We start from the raw sequence: 25,232 nt of genomic DNA, 5'->3' as shown, positions 1-25,232 counted from the left end.
CACCACCCTTTCTCCACCAATATCACCAAGTTCTCACCATACCATGGGGGGATACTCTGGGTTCGGGCCATTCCCGAGCTCAGAGCCCTTCCCAAGGACAGCACGCCAACTACGTATTACCATACTCGCCAAATATGCATTACGTAACTCGTGCTAAATATATGTAAGTGTGAACTCGTGAACAGCTCTTGATTTCCCTGGGAATCGAACCCATGATCTTAGCGTTGCTAGCGCCATGCTCTACTATTTGATTCCTGTTGTGACTTGTGGGCTTCTGCTGCCATCATGCTGCTGTTCACAACAATATCCAAGTGTGTGGAGGATGTGACTTTAGTCATGAATAACACAACACATGCCAACCAGAAACCCTGGTTTACCAGAGAAGTTCATACTGCTTCAAGTCTTTGGACAAAGATGCTCTTAGTTCTGCTAGAACCAACTTGAACCGGGGCATGACAGAAAATCCATAGTCACTTCTCTGACACAAAAGACCCTAGGCAATTATGACAAGGCATCAAATACCACATACTACCACTACCACATACCACTGCCTAAGAAATTGCCAGTATCAACACTCAATGACTATCATCCAATAGCGCTCACTCCCATTATGATGAAGTGCTTTGAATGGCTGGTCAAAGACCACATCACATCCAGTCTCCCAGCTGCTCTGGAACCACTACAGTACACCACCCTAATTGCTCCACAGATGACGCAATAGCAGCAGCACTTCACCTGAGCCTAGCACATTTGGAGAACAAGAACTGTTATGTGCAGATGCTCTTCATTGAATTTAGCTCTGTTTTTAACACAGTGGTCCCCCCAACACTTGGTGAGGAAACCTGGCCCACTAGGCATAAACAACCCACTGTGCAATTGGATAATTCACTTCCTCCCTGCCAGAGACCATCATTCTGAACACTCGGGTCCCCCAAGGATATGTGTTGAGCCCACTATTGTTCAGCCTTACAGAAAAGAAAAGCTTGTCGTCTGGTGTTGCAACAGTCACTTGTCACTGAATTTCAACAAGACTTAAGAGGTCACTGTAAACTTCAGGAGGAAGCTTATGTTCATAACCCACTCATAATCAATGGCAGCATCATGGAGTCAGTGAGAAGCATCAAGTTTCTGGAAATGCACATCACTGAAAATTTGCCATGCAACGCTAAACCCAGTCAACACGTGAGATCACGCAATGATCACAGTGACGTCACACCATTCTCATACGGTGATCCTCACAGTGTGCGTAATATGTGAACTCATTGTGAATTCAAAATGTTGAGCAGGTTGAGAGGAGACAGTTCAAATATCAGTCACCAGTTTTATTGTTTCGTTTGACGTTGCCATCGTGATGAGTAGTGTTTGCTTTATTTGGGCTCTTGACCCTTGACTTTATAACATTATGTTTTTTTGGGCTGCTGTAACTGTGTTTGTTAAAAAAAACTTTTGTTACGGCAAGGAAACCCAAAATGACACTGCAACCAGGTGATATTGGTTTGTTGTTGAAGGTAACAACAGTCATCACCTAGATTCAATATGCAATCTTGGAAAGATTTTATCAATCTAAAGTTTCTAAATATAATAATTTATAAAGAATTATAAGAGCATAAGACACAAACGTTATTATATACTGTGTAATTTAAACACAAAGTGAGACATCAAGAATCAGTGTATGAATCTCAACAATGGTGACAATCAAAAACTGCATGCTGGGTACCTAGTCTTTGTGCAGTGAGAGCACACAGTGAGGGCACTGTGAGGTTACACTTTTAGCTCACTGTTACCTCACATTGTGACCTCATCACGAGTATCCTGGGAGGTCATGGTGAGATCCCTGTGAGATCAAATTGTTGACTGGGATACCACCTGTCTGGTCTCTCTTGACCATCTCTCTGTTCAAGGCGGATGAGGAAAGCAAACATTCCTCCTTCTATCCTCACAACTTTCTACAGAGGCACAATAGAGAGCATTCTGACCAACAGCCTCTCAGTGTGGTATAACAGCTGCAGACCAGAAGTCCCTCCAGGGAGTAGTGCAGACAGCAGAAAAAAAATAAAAATAAAAAAATAAAAAACCTCTCTCCCGTCTATACGGGAACTACACCTGTCCTACTGCCTTAGCAGAGCCACCAAAATAATTAAAGACCCCAACAACCCCGCTCATGTGTGGCAAGTGTAATGTTGTTACACTAGATTATTGAAATTACTATTAATTAATGGTACTAATGTACGGGCCTTTTATTTTGAAATCCGAATTAGGAGAAATTACATGAGTGATGTATGGTCTTGTGGCTACAAGCACATGTAAGTGTTATTTTAATTTTTTTATACAGGTATATTTTTATTTTTTACATTGTTTTTGGTTTTCTCCTTTTTATGAATCTGTTCATCTATTCAAAATGTTTAGGAAGTTCTGCAACGCAAGTTATGTCGTGAGTAAGTGCGAGGATAGAGCTGATGTAATTTCCGGTAACGTTAGCTCGCTCTCTTTCGCGGGATGTCATGGCGATGAGAGATGTGTTTTTATCGGCTCTTCAGAAAAAGTGCTTAAATATTGTTAATTACTTGTCATTTATGCAATTTCTGTGTGAAATGTGTTTGTTTGTCACCCTTTCTTTATTGAAAGACTAGTAATTCAAGTTATGAACGTTGTAAGAGTATGTTTATTCAGAGTATGAATTTGTGTAACGGCCGCCATTACACGTGCGCTATACTACTGAGTTTCATTATTTAATGATGATTTCTTTGGTAAAACAGAGTATAAAAGTTTCATCGGTGTTATAAGTTATACATTTATGATTGACTAAAGTTATATCTGTTTACTTTTAATGATCCATGATAAGTTTCAATGCATTTCCTGTTAAATGAATAGACCTTAAAAGTATTGTAATGATTGACAGGCACGGCTAGACCAGAGGTTCTACCTTTTCTGTCTGATGGTCTGTTATGTTTCAATGCAGGTATGTAAATGGGTCATTATAGTATTGTATTGTTTTTCTGTATTTTCCTTTTCTTGACATTATATTATCATAGTTCTTGAATTGTCAATGTATATAGTAATGCACTCGCTCTTTTTCGCGGGATGTCATGGCGATGAGAGGCACGGCTAGACCAGAGGTTCTACCTTTTCTGTCTGATGGTCTGTTATGTTTCAATGCAGAAACTGAGAAGCCCAAAAGTAAACAACGTGACAACTGCATCCTCCTGTGAAGTCTCTTTTATTAACAACACACACACACAACGCAGAAAGGAACCCACTACACATGGACTGTTCACATTTCTGCCATCTGGCAAATGCTACTGCAGCATGCGATGCAAGACAGCAAGACTCAGAAATAGCTTCTTCCCACAAACCCGACTTACATATACACAGATGTTGGCTGTTGGACTGCAGAGACGTGCACATACTGACTGGATCACGTTTCATTCTTTATTCCTATGCTGCTACTTTGAATATCATTCGGTGAATTGTTTCACGCAGTGTTTAAAAATGTTCAGTAAATACACCCACATTGTGCACGAAGTAATTGTATAGTTTTTATTTTATTCTTGTATAGTTCCTGTAAATAGTACAGATTGTATTGCATGTCATTTTGACTGTATAATGGTGTATACTTTGCCTGTTGTACACTTCTCTGGTGTATACATCCTTTTGTCGTTGTCCTGTTCTTCCTGCTTTATGTTAGTGCCTTATATTGTATATGTTCTTACTTTGCCCATTGAGCACTGGCCTCAGATAATGCATTTTGTTTGACTGTACACTATTTGTTGTATAGTTGGAATGACAATAAAGTACACTTTGACTTTGATCACTATTATCAATACTAGTAAGTTCATTCAATACCTTTACTTCAGTACCATTTTGGTTACTCTACCCACCTCCTCTTCATAAAAAAATTTGATTTTCTTCATGGTGCTGATGGAAGGTGTTATGAAGCTGGTTTTATAGCCTCCGCCGCCACCCACTAACAGAGGTTTTTCTGATAAAGGAATTAAGTGGAAAAAACAATGGATACATAAATACAGCAGTAAAATACAGTTTGTCATTGGCAGTTTGGTTGTTAAAAGAGTGAAAATTGCATTTTAAAATAGAATATATCTTTAAAGTTTAAAATCCAGTCACTGTCTCATTCTTGGGTAGAAATATAAATACATTTAATCTGCTGTAGGATAGTTAAAGAGTTTTGCTTGTTTTTATATAATGTTGACAATCCAAACAATAGCTGTGTAGGATATTATACCCCACATTGTTATTCATTATTTATTTTAGCTTTTAGGGAATCACTCTTACGAGTCGACGGTCATTAATTGCTATTGATCAGGATGTCCAATTTATACCAGGTTAACGATACCTTATTAACGACTTGTCCAGCAAGTAGTAAAATCAGCTTGTTATTTCTTAACCATTGTATTTATCGCATTCGTGGCCAATGATAAAATAAACCAAATAGTTAAATTTAGTTATCTAGCTCCTAGCTGAGCGTAGGTAAACGCGATCTTTGGCAAATAATTATGATCTGCAAAATCACATAGCACAGACAAGAGATTTAATAAAATCAAAGTTTATTCACTACTCTAACACTACTAACTAGACAACATAAAACAAAAGACATAAACACACACATTCGTTGCAATGAATTGTTCTGATCTGAAGAGAGTCTTAGGTTCTAACTTAATGCTCGTTTCAGCCTGAGGGAACTCATAGACACAGAATTATTTTATCTCTACTCTTAACAGATAGATATCACCAGTTTGAGCCAATTTAAGAGATTCTGCTTGCCTGTTTCTTCAGTTGTTTCCGATCAAACTCAGTCTTTTCTTTTGAAGACGTCTTTGCTGACAACCTGGCTCTCAGTCGAGATTGTTCTATCCAGGGTTTGCGACGGACCGTGCGCGGATTGGCTGCTCGTAGTTCGTCGTCACGGGATTACTCTTCAGTGGTTGGTTGGCTTCGTGCTGACTGAACGACGCTCTCAGGAAGTCTTTCTAGTTCTTAGCTTCAGATGTTGGTTTCTCTCAAAGTTTAACTGAGTCTTGATCTTGATTGCAATGCTCCGCCGTGATGTTAGTGGCCAGAAGCGCTTTGCAGCGTGAGCAGAACGAGAGACGAGCGAGGTGAGCTTAAGCTCTCTTTTGTTTCCAACTTCCAACAACTTTTCAGTTGTGCATCCGGTTTTAACAGGCCGATTTGGGATCCACCCATGGGCGCCTGATCCAATCGCAAGTGTTTCTGTGGGGCGGAGCCCCGCCCTGCACAGCTCTGTGTTGTGCATACATTATCTTGTTCAGTCATTCATCACATGAAAAAATTATTGAAAGCAAGTTTCTATCCGTTATTGTAATCATGCATTGATGAAAACAGATCATTTTCATTTTCATCATTTTCATTAGCTTTCTGACGAAACCAAACACCATGTAACTTTGCATAGCCAAAAATACATATGAATACAAATGATATTACTCGGTTAAATGCATTGATTAAACGATCCTGAGTTCTAAATAATCACATCGAGCATGTGAAAATTAACAACTAGTGATCAGGAATATTATACATTCTGGAAAAAGATTACCATAAGTTCAAAATAAAACAACAAGCTTATAAATGTCACAAACAAAAACATTCTTAATATATGTATAAACTATATTGTCTATAGTGTTTTTGTTTTCGAGTATAATTTGTTTCAGTAGCAGAAACCAGTATAACTTTTGTTCCTTTTAAAAATCCTTGAGCAAAGCTGTGGCTCTCTCTTTGTCTGTTTTAGATAGCCGGAGAAAAAACAGGCGCGTTTCCCCCCTCCTTTGGGAGAAGCGCGAGGTCTTAAAGGTCACTTCTTTTGGAAAGTTGGAGTTGTCTTTGGTTTGAGTCGGCTGTAAAAACGTCATCTTCAGCTGATACCACCCTTGAATTACTGCGTGAACGTCAGGGAGTATCGAGGGAGTCCGCGTTAGAACCTTTTTTCCTTCAGACGCCGAAGTCTTTATTTATGATAAAACTAGCCAAGCGCTTAAAATTTTATTCTCAAAAGACATCCAGATGTTACTCTTCCATATATCCTGGGTTTTAGGGGTCTCCTGGGAAAAGGGAGGGCATTCCAGCAGACGCTAGGCTGTCTGGAAATTGTGTGTGTCAGCAAAATCCCCATTCTTCTTACACTGTGTTTACATGGACCAAACTAATCCAAATTGTATGTAAAAGCAAAGTCATAACAAAAAGAAAAAAAGTAATGTCCCCATATCACACAGAATGTAAACAACCAATTCTGATTGAAATTGTATTTGATTGAACAGGGTGGAATAAATATAGGCAGTACCGCACATAGCTTCATGTGCACATTGTCCCATAATCAGGACCCAAAATAGATGAAAAGAAAGATTGTAAATGTAAATGTAGCTACTGACTGTGTGAATGTAGAAAATATCAATGAAAAAAGATTAAGGCATCAAAATGTGTAGATCATAGTTACCTGTAGAGGGATTAGGACTGATAGCGTCACTGGCTTCACTCATTCCCACTTTATCCACTGCCCTACACCGGACTGTGTACTGCTTTATATATGCCAATCCAGTCAGAATGACGTCTTTATCAGTTGTTTCGATGCTGATCCACTGTTCATCGCTACCCTCTGGACCTGATTTTAGCTCCTTGTATTCCACTATGTACTTCAGTGTTTTTCCAGTTGGGGAGTCATGCAGTTTCAGGGCCAGAGTTTGGACCTTGACATCTCTCACTGGTGGAAGCGGCTTGGAAACAAGCTGGTACTTTGTGTCTGTCAGTTTTCCTTTTTCATAAAGATAGATGGAGGAGCCTAGACTGGATGCATCGGAGATGGCAGAGATAATGAAGCGGATTCTCTTGTTTTTTTTATTGGCCTCTGAAAAACTTCTGAAACGGGATATGTCTTCTCTCATATTTGTGATGACATTAGGATCACTGAACCACTTTTTGACAGATGGCACTGTAACATTGTTTTCCGCATCTATCTCTTTAAACTTGTCAGATTTTAGAAATTCCTTCAGGGTTGAAAGATACGGGTCTTCATACTGCAGAGAGGTGAAAGTCAAGCTCACCACAAAATCAGTATTAGGATCAAGGAGTATGGACTTAAGACGGTCTGAGTCAATTTGAATCAATTTTGATGCCCTTCAGTATGTTAGTGAAAGACGTCAAGAAGTTAAGTTCAGATTTTGCATCATTTAACCACTGGTTGAGAATGCCAACATTAAATGGGGAGCTCCTATGGATCCTCAGGATGTCTTCCAGTGACTTCTCCTCCATTCCTCCTTCTCGAATTGCAGGCAAGACCCTGCCGAATGCTTTCAGGAGCATTGACTTGTAAATGGTAAATGAGCTCTGAAATGAACGCACCCTCTGTTTGATGTCACCGAAAGCATTTGCTACTGTGCTTTTGGACAGGTCGTTGCATGTTCTCTCTGCCTCCCACAGTCCCTCCATTATATCTTCAGCTCTGGAAACTATGCTTGTGCTGATTTCTCTCTCTAGCCGAGCTGCTCTTGTATCCAGAAGATTAAGGGGATACAGCCAGACTTTGATCGGAACCATATTCTGAGGATTCTCCTTCACCAGAGTTGGGAGCTCCTTGAACAGATTCAGGGCCTCCATGTAGGTGGTGGGGTTCTGCTTAAGGCTAATGTCACCATAAAATGTGCAGGCGATCTTCTCAGCTGTTTTCTTTTCAGCATCTGTCATTTTTAAAGCTGCTTTTCCCTCAATGGAAAATAAAGGGATCTTATTGACCATGAGATTCAGTTTTCCCTCAATCTCCTGTTTGTTTTCCTCTTCTGAAATTGTCTGATCAAACACCATGATGGCCTGAGCTCCGTACTGTACCGCCGTGACCACATGAGTCGCAGTTTTCTGGTCAAACACCTGAGGGTAGGTGATCTTGCCCAGGTGGGTCATAGTGAGCTGTTCAAATCTTGAGGTTTCACTGTAATACATTGCTACTCGGGACTGTTGGTTTGAAGATTTGGTGTCATGCAGGAACTTGGCAGATCCTCCCACCTCCACGAGCCCACCCAAGAAGCTTGCCTTCAGGGAGGCACTTACATCCAGGAGACTGGCCTTACTAGACAGAGTGTCAGAGGTGCGGAACTTCAAATCTGTCAGTGGCTGTGGACGACTGTCCAAATCTTCACTCAGGGATTTCTTATCCCACAGAGTAACACCTGAAATGAGAAGTGGTTTTAACAGTTATGTATGAGGAAGTGATTTTAAAGGTTTTAAAGTGTTGCTACAAAGCGACTCATTTAGCATGTTGACTAGATTTAACATTTGGTGAAGAAGGAATATATAAGTCTGTTTTGTTTGTTCGTACAGCACCTGGAATGAAGGAATCCTCGCGGGAGTCATACAGCATACCAGGAAACAGAGGTCTTCCTAAGGCTGCCATTTCAGTGGGCTGTGATTCCAATACTATAGAGTAAAGAAAACAAAATGTGATATTTATGTCAACTGAATTATTTATATTTATTTTATAACCACAGTGCATGACTGTTCGCTGCTCCGGGTGTGTCTCCACAGTTTGTGTGTTTTGTTTGTGTGTGTGTGTTGTGTGTGTTGTGTGTGTGTGTGTGTGTGTGTGTGTGTTGTGTGTGTGTGTGTGTGTGTGTGTGTGTTGTGTGTGTGTGTGTGTGTGTGTGTGTGTGTGTGTGTGTTTGTGTTTGTGTTTGTTCACTACTCACTGCCCTTAATGTGTGTGCACACAACTGGATGGATTAAATGCAGAGGACAAATTCTGAGAATGGGTTAACATACTTGGCAATCATGTGACCATATTACTTCAATTTAGTGACATTGGGGAAAGTTACTTCTAAAAGTAAAGCAATATATTATTGTGTTAATTCCTTACAACATAACTTATGTTAAATACGTGAAGACCAGTATATTATTACATTGGTGTTATAATTCAAAGTTCTTTCAAGTGCTTGTTTTTTTTTATAAGTTATAATCTTAAAACAGAACTTTTCACAACAGTTGCATAGCAAAAAAAAAAATTATTTAGGTAAATGAATAAGCATCTTTGCATAGCATGAGGTAAATGAATAAGCATCAAGAAAAAAAAACTATAGCTGCAAGCAGGAATGACGGGTCCAAGCCGTTGTCACCACCACCCCTGGGGGCTTCAATATATTAGGCAAAATGCATTAGGCTGTTAACACAAAGCATGCACCGGGTGCCGCTCCTGTCAGCTAAGAACAGGAAACTGAGGCTACAATTCGCACAAGCTCACCAAAATTGGATAATTGAATGTTGTAAAAACATTGCCTGGTCTGATGAGTCTCGATTTCAGCTGCAGCATTCAGATGATAGGGTCAGAATTTGGCATACACAACATGAAAGCATTGATCCATCCTGCCTTGTGTTATAGTGTGGGGAATATATTCTTGGCACACTTAGTACTAATTGAGTATCCTTTAAATGCCACAGCCTATCTGAGTATTGTTGCTGACCATGTCCATTCCTTTATAATCACAGTGTCAGCAGGACAATGCACTATGTCACAAAGCTCAAATTATCTCAAACTGGTTTCTTGAACATGACAATGAGTTCAATCTACTCCAGTGGCCTCGACAGTCACAAGATCTGAATCCAATTTAGCACCTTTGGGATGTGGTGGAACGGGAGATTTCGCATCATGGATGTGCAGCTGACAATTCTGCAGCAGCTGCGTGATGCTATCGTTTCAATATGGACCATAATCTCTGAGGAATATTTCCATCACCTTGTTGAATCCATGCCACAAAAAAATTAAGGTGGTTCTGAAGGCAAAAGGGGTCCAACCCGGTACACACACACACACACACACACACACACACACATATATATATATATATATATATATATATATATATATAGAAGATATTAAACAATTCCTGTTCCCTTGTTTTAACCTTATTTTAATCTCTCACCAAAGCAACACCGTTCAAAATATTCTATAGGCATTTGCAATTTAGCATTCTCATTGTCTTGCCTTCACGCTGACTGATATTGGTAGCGATTTCATAATTCTTCTGGGAGGAGTACTTAAAACTTCAGGGCCTGATTTTTTTTTTTTTAAATCCACATTCAAATGAATGACTTCCTGTTGATCCGGAGCTAATGAGTATGAATTATGAAGTTGTCTGACTCGGTGAGAACAATCTATATCTCACTTTTGGTGATTTCCCCGGCCATTCCTGAGGCTCTGTCCATGTCTACTGGATGATAACTCTGATGTGCGTGTTAAGATTTATCCAGTTTTAAGAATGCTAAGGGCCTCAGAAACACCCAAATAAAACATTAAACTTTGATGAATTGCTATGGCAATAGTATTAAAAATAACAAGAATTCTTTTAAAGCTCTATATCTATTGCGTTTTGGCATTATTCTTGTGTGGTTAAAGTGAATCGGGTACAAAAAAAAGGGTTATTTTACAGCTTTTTAAAAGTAACTCAATTCCTGTTGGTGGCGCTATGACTTTGACTCACAAAAGTCACATCAATGTGATCCATGTAGTGATAGCTGCAGCCCGGAGACCTGCGAGTGGGAGGAGCTTACGCCAAGAACAGCAAGTAGGAGGAGTTTGAGAGCAGCAAGTGGGAGGAGTTTGAGAGCAGCAAGTGGGAGGAGCTTATGCTGCAAGTAGACAGGATTTCATGGTAGTTTAGAATGATATAAATATAACACATTTTCATAGTAGTTTAAACTGAAATTCATAGTTTTGTCATTGTGTTTGTCCAATTTCACTGTTAACAATGAAATTATGTCTTATTCTTAGTTTTGTCATTATTATTTGTATTCAATACCATTCACTGTCAAAATTGAAATCATGTCTTTACACCTGTTACCATGCTTCGTGATGGTGTCATTTTAAGTCCTTTAACTGTAGTAATTTAAGCATATTTCTGGTTATTACATTTTACTTCTACAATTCTTCTACAGTAGCCTTTTAAGGAACATTAAAGTGAGATGCAATTGCACTTTGGAGGTAAATGTGTGATACATAAAGAAAATGTTGAGTACTGTTAAGAAAATGTAGTTACCATTTGCCTGTACTGCACATTTTTATTTTTCATATTTCTTTTAAATCAAATTACAACACATGACAGACTAATGTTCTTCAGAACATGTTACACAAATCAATGTATTAATCTGAAATCTCAGGGTGGGTAAATGATTTTATTTCTGATGACTCAAATGATGTACAATCATTCATTCAGCACAATAGACTTGCATGCAGTGGACACTGCACAATCCCAGCATGCATTGCTTCTGAGTAAATCCCACGGAGCTCGCCTCGCTTGTCCTTCCCAACATAACCTGGTGGGTACACAAGAAGCACAATGAGCTTAGGGTTAAACCGAATTTAAAACATTCTCCCCGTGCCATCCAAGATATGCATGACTTTATTCTCTTGTTGAACATGCACAAACATTTCAAGAATAATTTCTCAGCTCTGTAGGTCAATGCTATGCAAGTTAATGGGGTCCAGAAATTTTAAGTGACGACATTAGGCCAAGAAAATTAGTCTTTATTACTATTTTTATATGAAGTATTCCTTTTAAAAACCACTAGATAAAATGATAGTTTATTCACCATTAATTTACACAAAACTGATTATTGATTATTATTGGTATTAAATAAAAAAAGGTTATTTAAACTATGTTTTAAATATATTACATTGTGGATTAGGAGGTTAGGAGGGTTCTAATACTTTTGAAAATGTACCTTATTATTTAGAAAATTACACTGTAAAAAGTGAACACTTGGATCAACTTTAAAAAAATACTTCAATTGGTAACATCTAATAAAAAAAATTCAACTTCATTTATTACCTTTATTTGTAATAAGTTAAGCTGAAATTGTACCAATTGAAGTATTTAAAAAAAAGTATTTAAAGTTGATCCAACTGTTCACTTTTTCCAGTGTATCTATCATAGACTGTATAAAAACAGCTATCTATTTACAAACGTTTAAGACATTTACACTTTATAAATCAGTGCAGTCCAAAATGTCAAAAAAATAAATTACGGTAACCTTTCTATGAAGCCCATATTTATAATACATTATAAGGGTATTCTTAAGGCATTATAATGAATGCATAATGCACTATAAACAACCTTATAATATGTTATATTGTCAATTTGAATACATTATAATGCTTACACATTTGTACATATAACTTTTAAGATTATAATTATTTATAACACAATGAACACCATATTAAATTACTTTTACACTGATAATGGACTATATATCTTGACATTATTTCAGATCTGCACAGTATCTTACTACAGTACATCTTGTAAGTGGTCAGGTGTGAAGTGTTATTTGTTCCCTGTGAGGCTAATATTCATTTTTATGTGAGCTAGTTAATAATTTCAACAGAAAAAAAAAAAACAATGTTAGGTTACATTTTATTTTGATGTCCCCTTTGTCTATTGACTCTATGCAACTTTGCAACTCTCATGTCAACTAGTATTAGTAGGTTTAGGTTAAAGTTAGGGTTGGTAGAATGTTGACGTACTCATAAAGTTGCTTATATAGTCAGTTTGTCTGTTGGAGAACCATCAAAATAAAGTGTTAGCATATATTTAGCAGACAACATACTACTATACTCAGTGTTGGGGAAAGTTACTTTTAAAAGTAATGCATTACAATATTGAGTTACTCCCCAAAAAAGTAACTAAATACGTTACTTAGTTACTTTTTATAGAAAGTAAAGCGTTACGTTACTTTTGAGTTACTTTTTTCTTACCTGGCTGAGGCTTGATCTCTTTCAGGCCTTGCAAGTATTTTTTTGACTGAGAACAGCATTCAACAACATTTTATATCCTTTATAACCTACAGCTTTCTATTAAAAACACATATATAGAATAATAATATATTCTGAGAACTTTCTGACCCCAGAGCTATGCATGCCATATAAAAGATCTCTTTACATTACAGATTATTGAAAGTTGAAATTAATGTTGGTTACGTTTGTATTTTTTGTGTTGGTAGGCTATGGCCTACATAAAGTAAATTCACTGTCCATTGAGATAATAAAGAGTGTAATATAGGCTAGATAATTGCCATTATGAAATAAGTTATATTAAGGCAAAAGACAGATCTTAAACATTTAAAAGGTTTAATAACAATAAGCTGATACTAGAGAACAACATCCCCTATTAAACATAAATCTTTCAGCTTTAAAATTTGGAAAACATTTTGTATAAGTTGATTCCAATAGACCAAAACTCTTGAGTTTTCTACTAAGTGTCCTCAAACAATTTTTTTGTTGTTGCAAAAAACAAACAAACAAAAAAAAGTCCAGATCACTTCTGCAATGCAATGAAAAAACAACAACACATTTGTGTGTGTTAAGAGTATTCTTATCTTAATACTACGAGTTCACTATTTCATCTAGGTTTATTTTCAAAGTAACGATTGTAGCGCAGCAGGAGAAGTCTCTCAAAACGCTGGTCTGTGAGACGGTTTCTTTTTGGGGTGAGGATGAGACTTCCAATACTAAACAGTCTCTCAACTGGCGCACTGGAAGGTGTTGCTGTGTTGGCTTTTAAGAAGATCTTCAAAATCCTGGGGAAATCATGTAAATTTCCCATATCAGCTGATTTAAGGTATTCACATATCTCCATGTCCACAGTATTTGCTTGTTTGTCATGTTGATTCTCCTCTTCAGGAAATGCGAAGAAGTCATTTTCATGGTCTCTGCTTTTAGGAGACTGCAGTGGCTCTTTCTGTGGCATCTCAATGGTGAGAGCACGACACTGTGCTGCCAGAGTCATCTTGATGGTGTCTTTTCTGGTTTCATCCCTCAGCCAGCGCAGCTTGAATTTTGGCAGGGTTACCGCAGCTAGCAAAGCTTCATCACTGTCAAGGATGGTGCTAAACCATGTCTTGATAGCCTGCAAGATAATTTTAGATAGGTTACACAGTTTATAAACTAATAGACATGCATTCATACCATATTAATTAAAATTATGTCAGGAAAAAAAGTAAGTTGAATTAAACTTAACATATACATAAACATATTGACTTGAATGCACTGACACTATTGTATGAAAACTAAACTGAGCTGAATGATGACATTACTGTCTTCTCCAGAGCTGCCTTATAGCTATATTGAACTCATTTCATAATTGATGAACTACAGTTACTGAACGAAACTAAATAAACACTGAAATGATTTCAACTGAATAATGACCGTTTACTATTTTCTTTTTATAGCTGCATTACAGCAGAATTGAATTCTGTTTGCATCACTCAATCATTATTTTCCTGTTATCACTGTAAAGCTGCTTTGAAACAATCTGTATTGTATAAAGCGCTATTGAAAGTGACTTGACAAAATAAAACTACAATAATGATTGTATTGAACAGACTTACCTGAACTATGAGGTCTGGGAGGTCAGCCATCATATGGGAGAGGCCCTCTTTCAGTGCCAAGATTTTGGCCATCAGGATTTCAAGGGTAGGTTGAAGAGTGCCGTAGAAACAGTCATCTTCACCTTGTAGTATATCCAATGCCATACAGACAGGTTTCAGAACCTTGCAGTATTCTTTTAGGAACTGATATTCTCTCTCCGTAGTGCATCTGATGTCCAGGCGAGTGCAAAGTTGATTGAGGTCCACTAAGGGGATGTCTGTTACTCTGCAAAGCGCATCATGAAACGAGTTCCACCTTGTAGTTGCAGGGACCAGCAACTTTCTTTTGCTGAATTCCGCCAGGATCTCTGATGCCACAGTTGATCTACTAACTTTTGACCACAAGGCTGAACACTTTCCAGTTGCACTCCTGTACACTGCTTTGCAATCTGCCTTCGACATCAAAAATGTAATTACGTCGTTCGTGCATATAAGGTTAAGCGTGTGAGATGCACAACGGTGATGTGGAGGGAGAATATACCTTTCGCTGGTCTCACTGTCATCCCGTAAGACTTCGTGCAAGTCCGTAAAGATGACCTCGTCTTCATTATTTGCTACTTCATCATCATCAGCAGCTTGAAAAATTCTGAATGCTTTAACAAAGTTCGAGCCATTGTCCGTGACAGTGGCAGTTATCTTACCACAAAGAGCAAATGATCTGTGAATTTGCTCTATCTCCGCTGCGATGGCATCGTACGTGTGTCTCCCGCGAAATCGTCTGCAGGCGATTGCTGCTTTTTGACGTTGCAGACTAGCAGGGTCGATCCAGTGTACAGTAATGCCTAGAAAACTTTTATTCTGAGCAGTCCATAGATCTGCAGTGGTGGAAACATATTCCAGGTCGGCAAAAGTTTTCTTTAGGTCTGTCTCCATTTCCATATATGCATTGTCTAAAAAGTTTGTAAAGGTTTTGCGATCGGGCAGCACGCCCCCCATTCTTTTGCCTGTCACTGAGATTTTGCTGATGATATTGCAAAATGTAGGTGACTCCACAGTGGACAGTGGCTGCATCTCCTCAACAATAAAAGCAGCAACCAATTTGTTGAGTTCAGTTGAACTAATTGTTTTACCTGGTGAAGGTGAACTGAAATCAAGCTTTTGTTGTTTAGCTTGAGACGGGATGCATGTATCATTCGGCTCTCTCTCGTCCAACTGTGTTGTGCTGTGCTTTGCGTGCAGATGTTTTTTTAAATTTGAAGTTGTGTTTTTTGCAGTTGACAGGTGTTTTTCACTTACACATAATCTACACTTAACGAGAATCCCCTTCTCCTTTTCTTCGACGAGTTCAAAATAATGCGAATACTTCCATCGCAGAAACGTAGAGCTGTGGCCTGCCATCTCTGTTTCTGACTGTCTGTTCCCGCGCACGCATTGAGTGCGTGATTATACGTGATTACGTTCATTGTAATTATTTTTTTAATGCAAATTAATAAAACTGAAAAAAGTAACTCGAGTTACTTTTTTGAAAAAGTAACTCAAATATTAATGTGTAAATTTATAAAGTAATGCGTTACTTTACTAGTTACTTCAGAAAAGTAATATTATTACGTAACGCGCGTTACTTGTAACGCGTTACCCCCAACACTGACTATACTCCAATGACTGCTAGTTGACACGTAGTGTTGTGTTATTTTGTTTACTCACTATAGCATTATCTTATTCAAAATATTAGACATGTTTAAAAATATAATCCATATACTATTCTATGCAAAATATGATATCCAAATATTAATTACTATTTTACTGGATGTCTAAATACTGATTATAAGTCTTAAAGGGCCATACACTGGCCAAACGCAGGTGTTTTACCAGTGAACTTAAATAACCCGATGAACTTTGGGTGATTTCCAGAATATGACAGGTACACGTAAACAACTGTGATGTATGTCCTCTGGGATCACTGCCAACCAATAGGAGTGATGGAATAAAGAACTTTTTAAAAAATGGCGGATCTGGCCAAATTCCACCATTAAAAATGGACCAGGTGGGCTAGTAATTAATTGTGGCAAACCAGACAGGCGTAACCAATAAAAAACAGGAACTACCAAATTTGGGTAGTGAAAAAGGTATAAAATGGATGTACGGACAGCCAAAGACAGAGAGACAGTGGATGTGGCGGCTTCTCTCTCGGCTTTGTTACTTGTTAATAAAGTCTTCCTTTGACATCTGAAACTCTGCTGTTTTGAGCCTCTATGACTGCACTGACTGAGATCCAGACCAGCAACAACCGCGGCGGGCCACAACAGTAGTTGCAGAGTTACTAAACAGCTGTCTAAAGAGTACCATCAAAATAATCAAACTGATATTAAAATAGAAATAGTTAAAAGCAATCTGATCTGATATCTGATCTTATGGCTTTTTGAGAGAAAAAAAATACTATTATTATTACTATACCTATAAGTGGTCATTGATAGCTTTAGGTAAAGTAGCATAAGAAAGGTGGCAAGATATGAGACTTATAATACATTATAACTATGAGAAATATGATCCATTGTAACTTAAGTGTATGCAATCTGTTCACTGTGTTATAAATCATCATACTCTTAAAAGCTATAACCACTAATAAGTAAATATTATAATACTAATACTAATATAATACTAAACTAATCATTTCAAACTGTTCTTATATTCACAAGATTATATAACATATTATAAGGTTGTTGTTGTTTTTTTTTTTAAAATAATGTATTATGCATTCATTATAATGCCTTAAAAATTTTATTTTTTTACGTTTATACCCATCTCGTCTGTCCCGTCTAACTCATTATTTTTAATGAGATCCCGCCCCCTCGTGTTCACATGCAAATAACCACGTGACCCGCGCGCGCTTGGAGACGCCCAACAACATAAACACACCATCAGGAGACTGTTCATCGCTGCTATACTGTTTGTTTCTGGAAGAAGACGCGCTGAGTAAAGGCTGGATTTCCCTCAGAATAACAGCAACAGTTCATCCAGAAGAGGAGATCGATCTGACCAATAAGTAATGTTTATGTTTTGCATTAGTTAACGTGACATAAACTTGAACACATTACTAGATGGGTTGTTCCCAAACTACAACACGATGAATGCTACCATCTACGAAAGTTTAGACCATGTTTATTATTAATAATCTGTTCACAAATATATTTAAATAGCATGATAAACGATAACAATTAGTTCTCAGATATAAAATATATTTTTTATAGTACGAAGTACATCCTTTTATAGTATAAAGCATGAGTGAGTCTATGACTGCAGAATCATATCCTCTATACTATAAAATCATACATGATGTTCAGGATGGCTATATGACTACAAAATCATAGTTGGGTTTCCCCCAAACTACAATTCCTGACTAAAATGTTTGAAATCCAGTAAAACATTTTGAATATGATGGGCAATTCATTATATTTAAATTTCTTACGGCGCCAGTATGTTTTAATGCTCTATATAAAACAATAAAAGTAATATGAGAGTACATTGTAACATGATGAATGCTACGAGTCTAAGTATGTTTAGAACATGTTTATTATTAATAGTCTTCTCTGTTCAAAAATAGATTTAAATAGCATGCTAAACAATAATAATTAGTTTCTCAGATATAAAATGTCTTTTTTTACGATAATACAAAGTATGCACGAGTCTATGGCTACAAAACCTATATAGATAGATAGATAGATAGATAGATAGATAGATAGATAGATAGATAGATAGATAGATAGATAGATGCTCCTGATATAAACATGCTCACAAATGTTTTTTCTCTTTTTTTGGTTGATTGTATTTTATTGAATCAGACACCTGCACCACAGATGATGAATCCTGCTGACTTTCAGTCTCTTCCAACTGTTTTCCTCTGAGAGCGCTGCACCAACATCAGAAGTTCAGTTTCTTCTTGAATCCATGGAAAGTAGCAGAAACACTTAAATAACACGTAAATATCAGCTATGATTTATCTGTTTCACTTGTTGAACAGAATCTGTTGCAGGAACGAGTCAAAGTCTCTTCACATCTCTGTGGTTAGATCAGTGCACAATAATGTGTCTTTGACCTTCATTATGTATGCTTTGATTATACTGTGTTGTAAATAAAATACAAATAATTTAAAACCCCATGTTTTCAGTCTCCTCACACTCTCTGTCTTACCTGCCTCAGTCACAGTCACACTGATGGGCCATTAGCAGCTTTAGGGGAGGGTCCTTTGTCTCTCAGGTGAGAACCACTTAATATTCAAGGCTATTACCACTCCCTCGCTTTTGGCTTTCAATCACAAAACATGTCTTTAAACATTTAAATCAATGTATTATTTTCTGTGAGCAAATAAACAAAATGATTCTAGCCTACAAGATCTGGTTCTCAAAAGTCTTGTAAACAATTGTTCTGTATGTGTTTTATGGTCTTATTTCAGTGACTTCAAAATGTTAGTTTTTCACTAACCACGCATAAACGTTGACTGAGAAAATGTCTCATGAGAAGTGCATTTGAAGTGTATTCTCTAAAATAAGGAGGGAGTTAGGGGTGGTTATGTACCCCAGGTCGCTGCCTCTTTGAACTCAAAGTCCTCTCTGCTCCTCAAACGAAACTATTGAATCTTTTCAAAGTACAAGTTAAGTTGTTAATAGTTAAAATTGTATCCTATAATCCACATTATGAAGGATCTTGGTGTGTCACAATCTGTTGTGAAGCCAGAGAGCATTTTATATTACTAAATTAAAACCTTGGTCGTAATGCTTCTTGAAGTGAAAAATGTGTAACAAATGCAGGGTTTGACAATTATGGTGGCTACTAAGGATGGAGAAGATCATTGAATAGAGACCTGAATATGTCTCTCCCTCACACAAAGTAATCGCATGGATTCTGAGGATATGGATTACAGTGTATGAATACAATTTTAAGAAGCTTCTAAAAAAAGATGCTTTTATGGTTTATATGTGGTGCATTATATAGTTATTTTTTTAAGCCACAGCATATTCAGAAAACTCCTCTTGTGTCCCACTGCAAACATTGTTAAACAGTTACATACATTTTATTTGAGTTGAGGCTTTAAAGTGAAGTCTTACTGAAACTTATTTAATCCTTTTATACATGTTGAATGTGTCACCAGAGCCAAACAAAACACAACAAAATATTATAATTTCAAATGATGTTAATGAGTCGACTGCATTATTTAAATGTAACTGAAACAATCTCACTGATTACATAAATTAAAGAGAATCAATCAATTAATTCAACGGATCCAGTATTCATATATGAACTAAGAATTTGTACGTTTGTGTTTTTATCTTGGGTTTTTTCCTTTCTTTTTTTTTCATATTTTGATAAGATGTGTTTTGCTGATTTTCTGCTGAACATTCAACTTTGTGTAGCAAAATATGTTTGCAGTGCTAAGCCGAAAAGCATTGATTTGTACCGAAGATAAACTCTTCGAGACCTTGAACGTATGCATTTGTCATTTAGCTGTGTGTAAAAACAGATCAGCTTTAAAAAACAAACAAAAACAAATCATAGTATTTTAGATTAATTATTATGTTTAGTACATTTTAGCGAATTTAACAACTTTATTATTCTGTTCTGAGAATAATAAATAAATATGATGGAAAAAGTAAGCTTGATGTTATGTTTCATTTATTGTGCACTGGGTGGTGCTGTCTCACAACTGTTAACTGTGCTGGAGCAGTAAGGAACAGCAGGGAGATTCTCAAAAATATGCATTCTGTGTCCTTCAGTTTTTTTTTTTTTCCAAGGCAGCCTGGCAAAACAGGTCTAGCTTTTCTCGTGTGAGTTTAATCACAGTCAGAGCTAATCTCGGGGTCCAGAGTGGAGAACCTTTGCTCTGAACTGTGTGTACACACTCTTTTACTGGAAACAGCAAAATGATGTAATAAACAGATCAATTTTTAAACTTGTTCTGTGCACCTCAAACCAAACTATTGAATCTGTACAGAGAGGACTTTGAGTTCAAAGAGGCAGCGACCTGGGGTACATAACCACCCCTAACTCCCTCCTTATTTTAGAGAATACACTTCAAATGCACTTCTCATGAGACATTTTCTCAGTCAACTCTTAACTTACCAAGGACGCAGAGACTCCAGGTAGGACGTGATTTTAAAACATTATGAACATGAAATATGTTTTACCAAGTTCATTAAATGTGGTCTTTCCACTGAATTAACTTTTTCTTTTTTTTATTCACTTTGGTACTATTTTCACAAGCAGTTGGTACATTTTCAAAACTCTTAGTACTAATACCACAGCAGATCATCAAAAGTGCACTTTTTTCAAACATTCCAGCATATTTTCAATTGTCTTAGTACAATACACACAATCACAAAGTATCCTTTTCACTACACAAAATAATTGATTCATATATATCAATGTTTCATTCACAGTAACTGCTTTTCATAACGCTCTTACTATCAAACATTTCATTATTCATTTCATGTCTTATTCAGTTTCATAAATTTGTCTATTTAATCTAACTCATCTTAATGGTTAATCAGTGAATCATTTGGTGCAGTTATAGATATCTATAGATATAGATTCAATAGATTGTTTCTAAAGAACTTTTTTTGCAATTTAGGGGCAATCAATTGTAATGATTTTTTTTTTTGTTTGCACTATAACTGATTTATCTTAGATGATAACCACTATTTTGTACATAATGTGTTCCCTATGTTATGGGAACAAACTGTTCCTCAAAGATGGCAACATCTGAAATCCTTTTCCTTTGGGAGACTTTTTTTCTATGAAAAAAATAAAAAGTTTGTAAGGGTAGGTTTAGGAGTACGGTTAGTGTAAGGGGATAGAATATACAGTTTGTACAGTATGCTATAAAACCCATTACTCCTAAGTAATGTCATCATAATGATAGGAATACCTGTGTGTGTGTGTGTGTGTGTGTGTGTCTCTGTGTGTGTGTGTGTGTGTGTGTGTGTGTGTGTGTGTGTGTCTGTCTGTGTGTGTGTCTGTGTGTGTGTGTGTGTGTGTGTCTGTGTCTGTGTGTGTGTCTCTGTGTGTGTCTCTGTGTGTGTGTGTGTGTGTGTGTGTGTGTGTCTGTGTGTGTGTGTGTGTGTGTGTCTGTGTGTGTGTGTGTGTGTGTCGTCAGTGCAATGGATGATGGGAATTGTAGTCCGTGAGTGACGTGCAACAGTAGTGTGGTGCAAGAGTCAATATGATGGAAGGGCGACCCCTTGTGGCAGTCGGACAAAATACCATGAACCGGATTCATGATAATAATAATAATAATAACAATAATATCGTTCTGATGTGCTGTGACAGATTGTTGAGCTTTGCAAAATATGAAGTCAGGGAAATAGCGTAAAATAGAAAGAAAAAAGTCAGAAAAGAGCTAAAGCTTTGAACATTTCCATTTCCACTATTAGAACAATAATAAAGGAGTTTCAATCAACAGGAAACATTACAAATCTGCCTACAGTATATTTTCTGTGTCTATATTGTCTTAATGCAAAGTGAGGAAGATAGTTTGAGTGGCCAAAGACTCTACAAGGATCACAGCTGGATAATTGCAGAAAATAGTTGAGTCTTGGGGTCAGAAAGCCTTATAATGGGCCATGGCTGGATCTTCCAACAGAACAATGATCCAAATATGACCATCAAAATCAACACAAAAATGGGTCACTGAACACAAAACAAAGGTTCTGCCATGGCTGCCCCAGTTCCCTGACCTGAACGCTATTTAATAATCTGAAGAGGAGAAAGTATCAATATGGAGCTGGGAATCTGAAGGGTCTGAAGTGATTCTGTATGAAGGAATGGTCTCTTGTCAGGTGTTCTCCAAATTTATAAGGCATTATAGGAGAAACTCATAGCTGTTAAATTGGCAAAAGCAGGTTTCAAAAAGTATTGAATAAAAGGGTTCCATTAATTGTGGCCAATTTGTATTAGAGAAAAAAACATACTTCTTTTAAAATTAGATTTCTCTTCCCTTCCATTTTGCTTATGTGAAAGATTGATATTTTTTATAATAAAAGAAAAACAAAATGGTTAACAATGCAGATTTATTTTCACAGGCTTCTTTGTTCGTATCTACCAAGGGTGCCAATAATTTTGATATTTAAAGACTTAAAACACAATGTTAATCTGAAGTTAAACCTGCCTCCTGGAAGGTTTAATTTAAGTCAAGTCAAGTCAAGTCACCTTTATTTATATAGCGCTTTTAACAATGCAGATTGTGTGAAAGCACTTAACAGTATCCGATTGGAGGATAGAGTGTAGGGCTGTAGTCAAGTCCACCTTTGTCGAGTCCAAGACCAGGACTATAGAGTCCGTGTCAAGACCGAGTCCAAGAGGTTCAAGTCGAGTCCAAGTCCAAATGAGACAGTCAAAACAGAGAAAGAAAGAAGAATCTTCTTCAAAACCACATACTTAACTATTGATAATGTATGTGACATGAGAGACAGCATATCTTCTATTCTAAGATAATCATTTTGCATTATTCTTTGTAATGATCTAAAATCATGTGCCGCAACACTGTAGGATCAAATTTTATTAGCCTATTTTTTTACTTTAGGTTTAACAATTTCACTAAAGTCACATAAGCTGAAGTGCAACTTCACATTTTCAGAATTTTTTATTATAGTGTAACAATCACATTCTGGGCTGCCAATCGAAAATAAGCAACATAAGTGTAAAAAAAAAAAAAATCAACATGTTCCCATTCTTGAACTTGTTACTTGTTCTAAAGCAGGGTGTCCAAACTCAGTCCTGGAGGGCCGGTGTCCTGCAGAGTTTAGCTTCAACTTTCCTCAACTCACCTGTCTGAAAGTTTCTAGTATGCTTAGATTTCAGGTGTGTTTGATAAGGGTTGGAGCTGAATTCTGCAGGACACCAGCCCTCCAGGACCAAGTTTTGAGACCCCTGTCCTAAAGAAACCATAGTACAATGTAACCCTCCCAAGCAAGGCTGTGTAGCATATAAACACCTTCAGCTCTGTGTGTCTGTGTGTGGCCACGCATGCATTTGTTTGCTGTTTGCTGTTTGCCTTAGGCCATATAATATAGGTGCTATACAATATATACATCCCCCATGGACGGGGATATAGACAGTGTTACAGGTGTTCATTTAGTTCAGTTAGAGAACAGACAATTAAAGATTGAACAATTAAAGAAATTAAAGATTGTAATGTTTTTTATTTGTTTCCATTGCTGGGCGATATGGCAAAAAAATTAAATCTTGATTTTCTCAGAAGAGAAAGATCTGGTTTCAGACACAGTCTATGGGTGTCAATTCTGAGGCTACTTTCTCGAAAATAAAGGTTAGATCTATTACAGTTATTCAATGTATATAGTAAGGAAACTTACTGTTAATCATTTAACAGGTTTTTACTGTGGCATTTTTACAGTCTTTTACCATTAAAATCCATTAAGATGATTTTCGTGATTTTAACGGTAAAAGATGCTGTAGTATCAGTGCAGTTTAAATGTATTAACATATCACATATTTAACAACAGATTAAACACTGGGAAAGATCAGTGAACTAAACTAAATCACGATGGTTCTGACATCACAAACATCAGTCTCATCTGATCATAAATCAGCTTTGGCTTTAAAAACTGTACTTAATAAACACAGCTAATTAAAGCAACCAAATGAAATGTTAACAAGTCAAGGTTCAAGAGCCCGACTAAAGCAACCACAGATCTCCAATATGGTGACTTCAAATGAAAACACAACACCTAAAAGAGCTTTTGCACACATATGACAGAAATAAAGTCAAAGTGATTTGTAATAAGAAGCTGGTGATGTGGAGTTGTTTAATCACCCTCTTCTGAGATCTTGAGAGATTTAATGAGTTTTATTTCAGTTGATTTAATCTTTGGCTGTAAATTTTGTTTCTCTTTCCTTCGGTGATTCTTCTTCTTAACAGCAGGTGTTCATCACTAAAGCTCAATCCTCATTTAATTAGTCACTTCACTCTCTCATTAACTTCAGTGTTACTTCAACACTCTGTACTGTGGACATATAAGTGCTCTTTAAAACCGAGCATTTTGCTGTGGGATTAAAGGGGTTAAATGTGTGAGATGTGAAAAAAACACACAAACGTAATTTTAACAGAAATACACTGTGAATAATAAAAAAACAGTAAATTACGCAGCTATTGATTACTTTACAAAAATTCTTCTTGTTCTTTTACTGTCATTTTTTGTTTTATTTTATTCTCCTAAATCCACACAGCAAAATCCCTGGTGTTAATTTAAACCCTGTCTAGGAAAACGGCCCTTAAGAGTATATTTTCAGTTAGTATAGACATGTCAATCTATTTTTAGTATACTTGTCATGAAATAAATATATTTTAAATACAATTAAGTATACTTATTTTCACTAGGGTGTAAACTAGTTTTGAAGTGTCATGGCAAACATGTTGAAGACTAGCACTCAGGCAGTCCATTTATTATATTATAGACACTCAAGTAGTTAGGGTTAGGGTTACAATTCAGGACACCGAATAATCTTCTCCTTTGATTTCTAATCTAACAGGTCTGCTTGCTGACCATTTCCAAGATGGCAGCACTTCTGATGAACCTGAAGCAGCTGAACTGCATCTATTTATGGACATATCTATGCTTAGCAACCCTAGCTGTGGCGTATCCACAGGTAAGTGCGCTCCATCAGAAAAAAATCCAGAAGTGAGAACAGATGTCATTCATGAAATTATGGATAAAAATATAACCATGCTTTGCATTTTTTGAGAAAATTATGTTATTGTGAACCATTTCTTCAAAAACAGGACATGTTGCAGCCCCAACATGACAAGGCTCAGACTTTAAATGCAGGAAATGCTGATAATTCAAAAACTTCAGGTA

The 25,232-nt window shown here is 36.9% G+C and overlaps 1 protein-coding gene and 1 pseudogene across 2 annotated transcripts in view; one reads left to right on the top strand and one right to left on the bottom strand.

Annotated features, from left to right (window-relative positions):
* Positions 1–1,820: 1,820 nt before the first annotated feature.
* LOC306865795 (cytolytic toxin-alpha-like) lies at positions 1,821–8,406 on the bottom strand (annotated as a pseudogene). The gene is made up of 4 exons (XR_013786106.1): positions 8,341–8,406; positions 6,464–8,186; positions 3,858–3,979; positions 1,821–1,946 (listed from the first exon to the last, which is right to left on the bottom strand). The product of XR_013786106.1 is annotated as a cytolytic toxin-alpha-like (transcript).
* An 11,971-nt stretch (positions 8,407–20,377) lies between these two features.
* The window catches only part of LOC306865554 (cytolytic toxin-alpha-like), a 73,299-nt gene continuing 68,444 nt past the window's right edge, over positions 20,378–25,232 (top strand). Inside the window, exons 1-3 of the mRNA XM_079410241.1 lie at positions 20,378–20,501; positions 24,907–25,023; positions 25,157–25,229. Coding sequence (XP_079266367.1) covers positions 24,931–25,023; positions 25,157–25,229 — 166 coding nt within the window. The 5' untranslated portion in view covers positions 20,378–20,501; positions 24,907–24,930. The remainder of the gene's footprint in view (positions 20,502–24,906; positions 25,024–25,156; positions 25,230–25,232) is intronic.

The sequence above is a fragment of the Barbus barbus genome (assembly GCF_936440315.1).
Source record: "Barbus barbus genome assembly, chromosome: 47".
NCBI classification, from domain to species: domain Eukaryota; kingdom Metazoa; phylum Chordata; class Actinopteri; order Cypriniformes; family Cyprinidae; genus Barbus; species Barbus barbus.
This window is presented reverse-complemented; position numbering and strand designations above follow the sequence as displayed.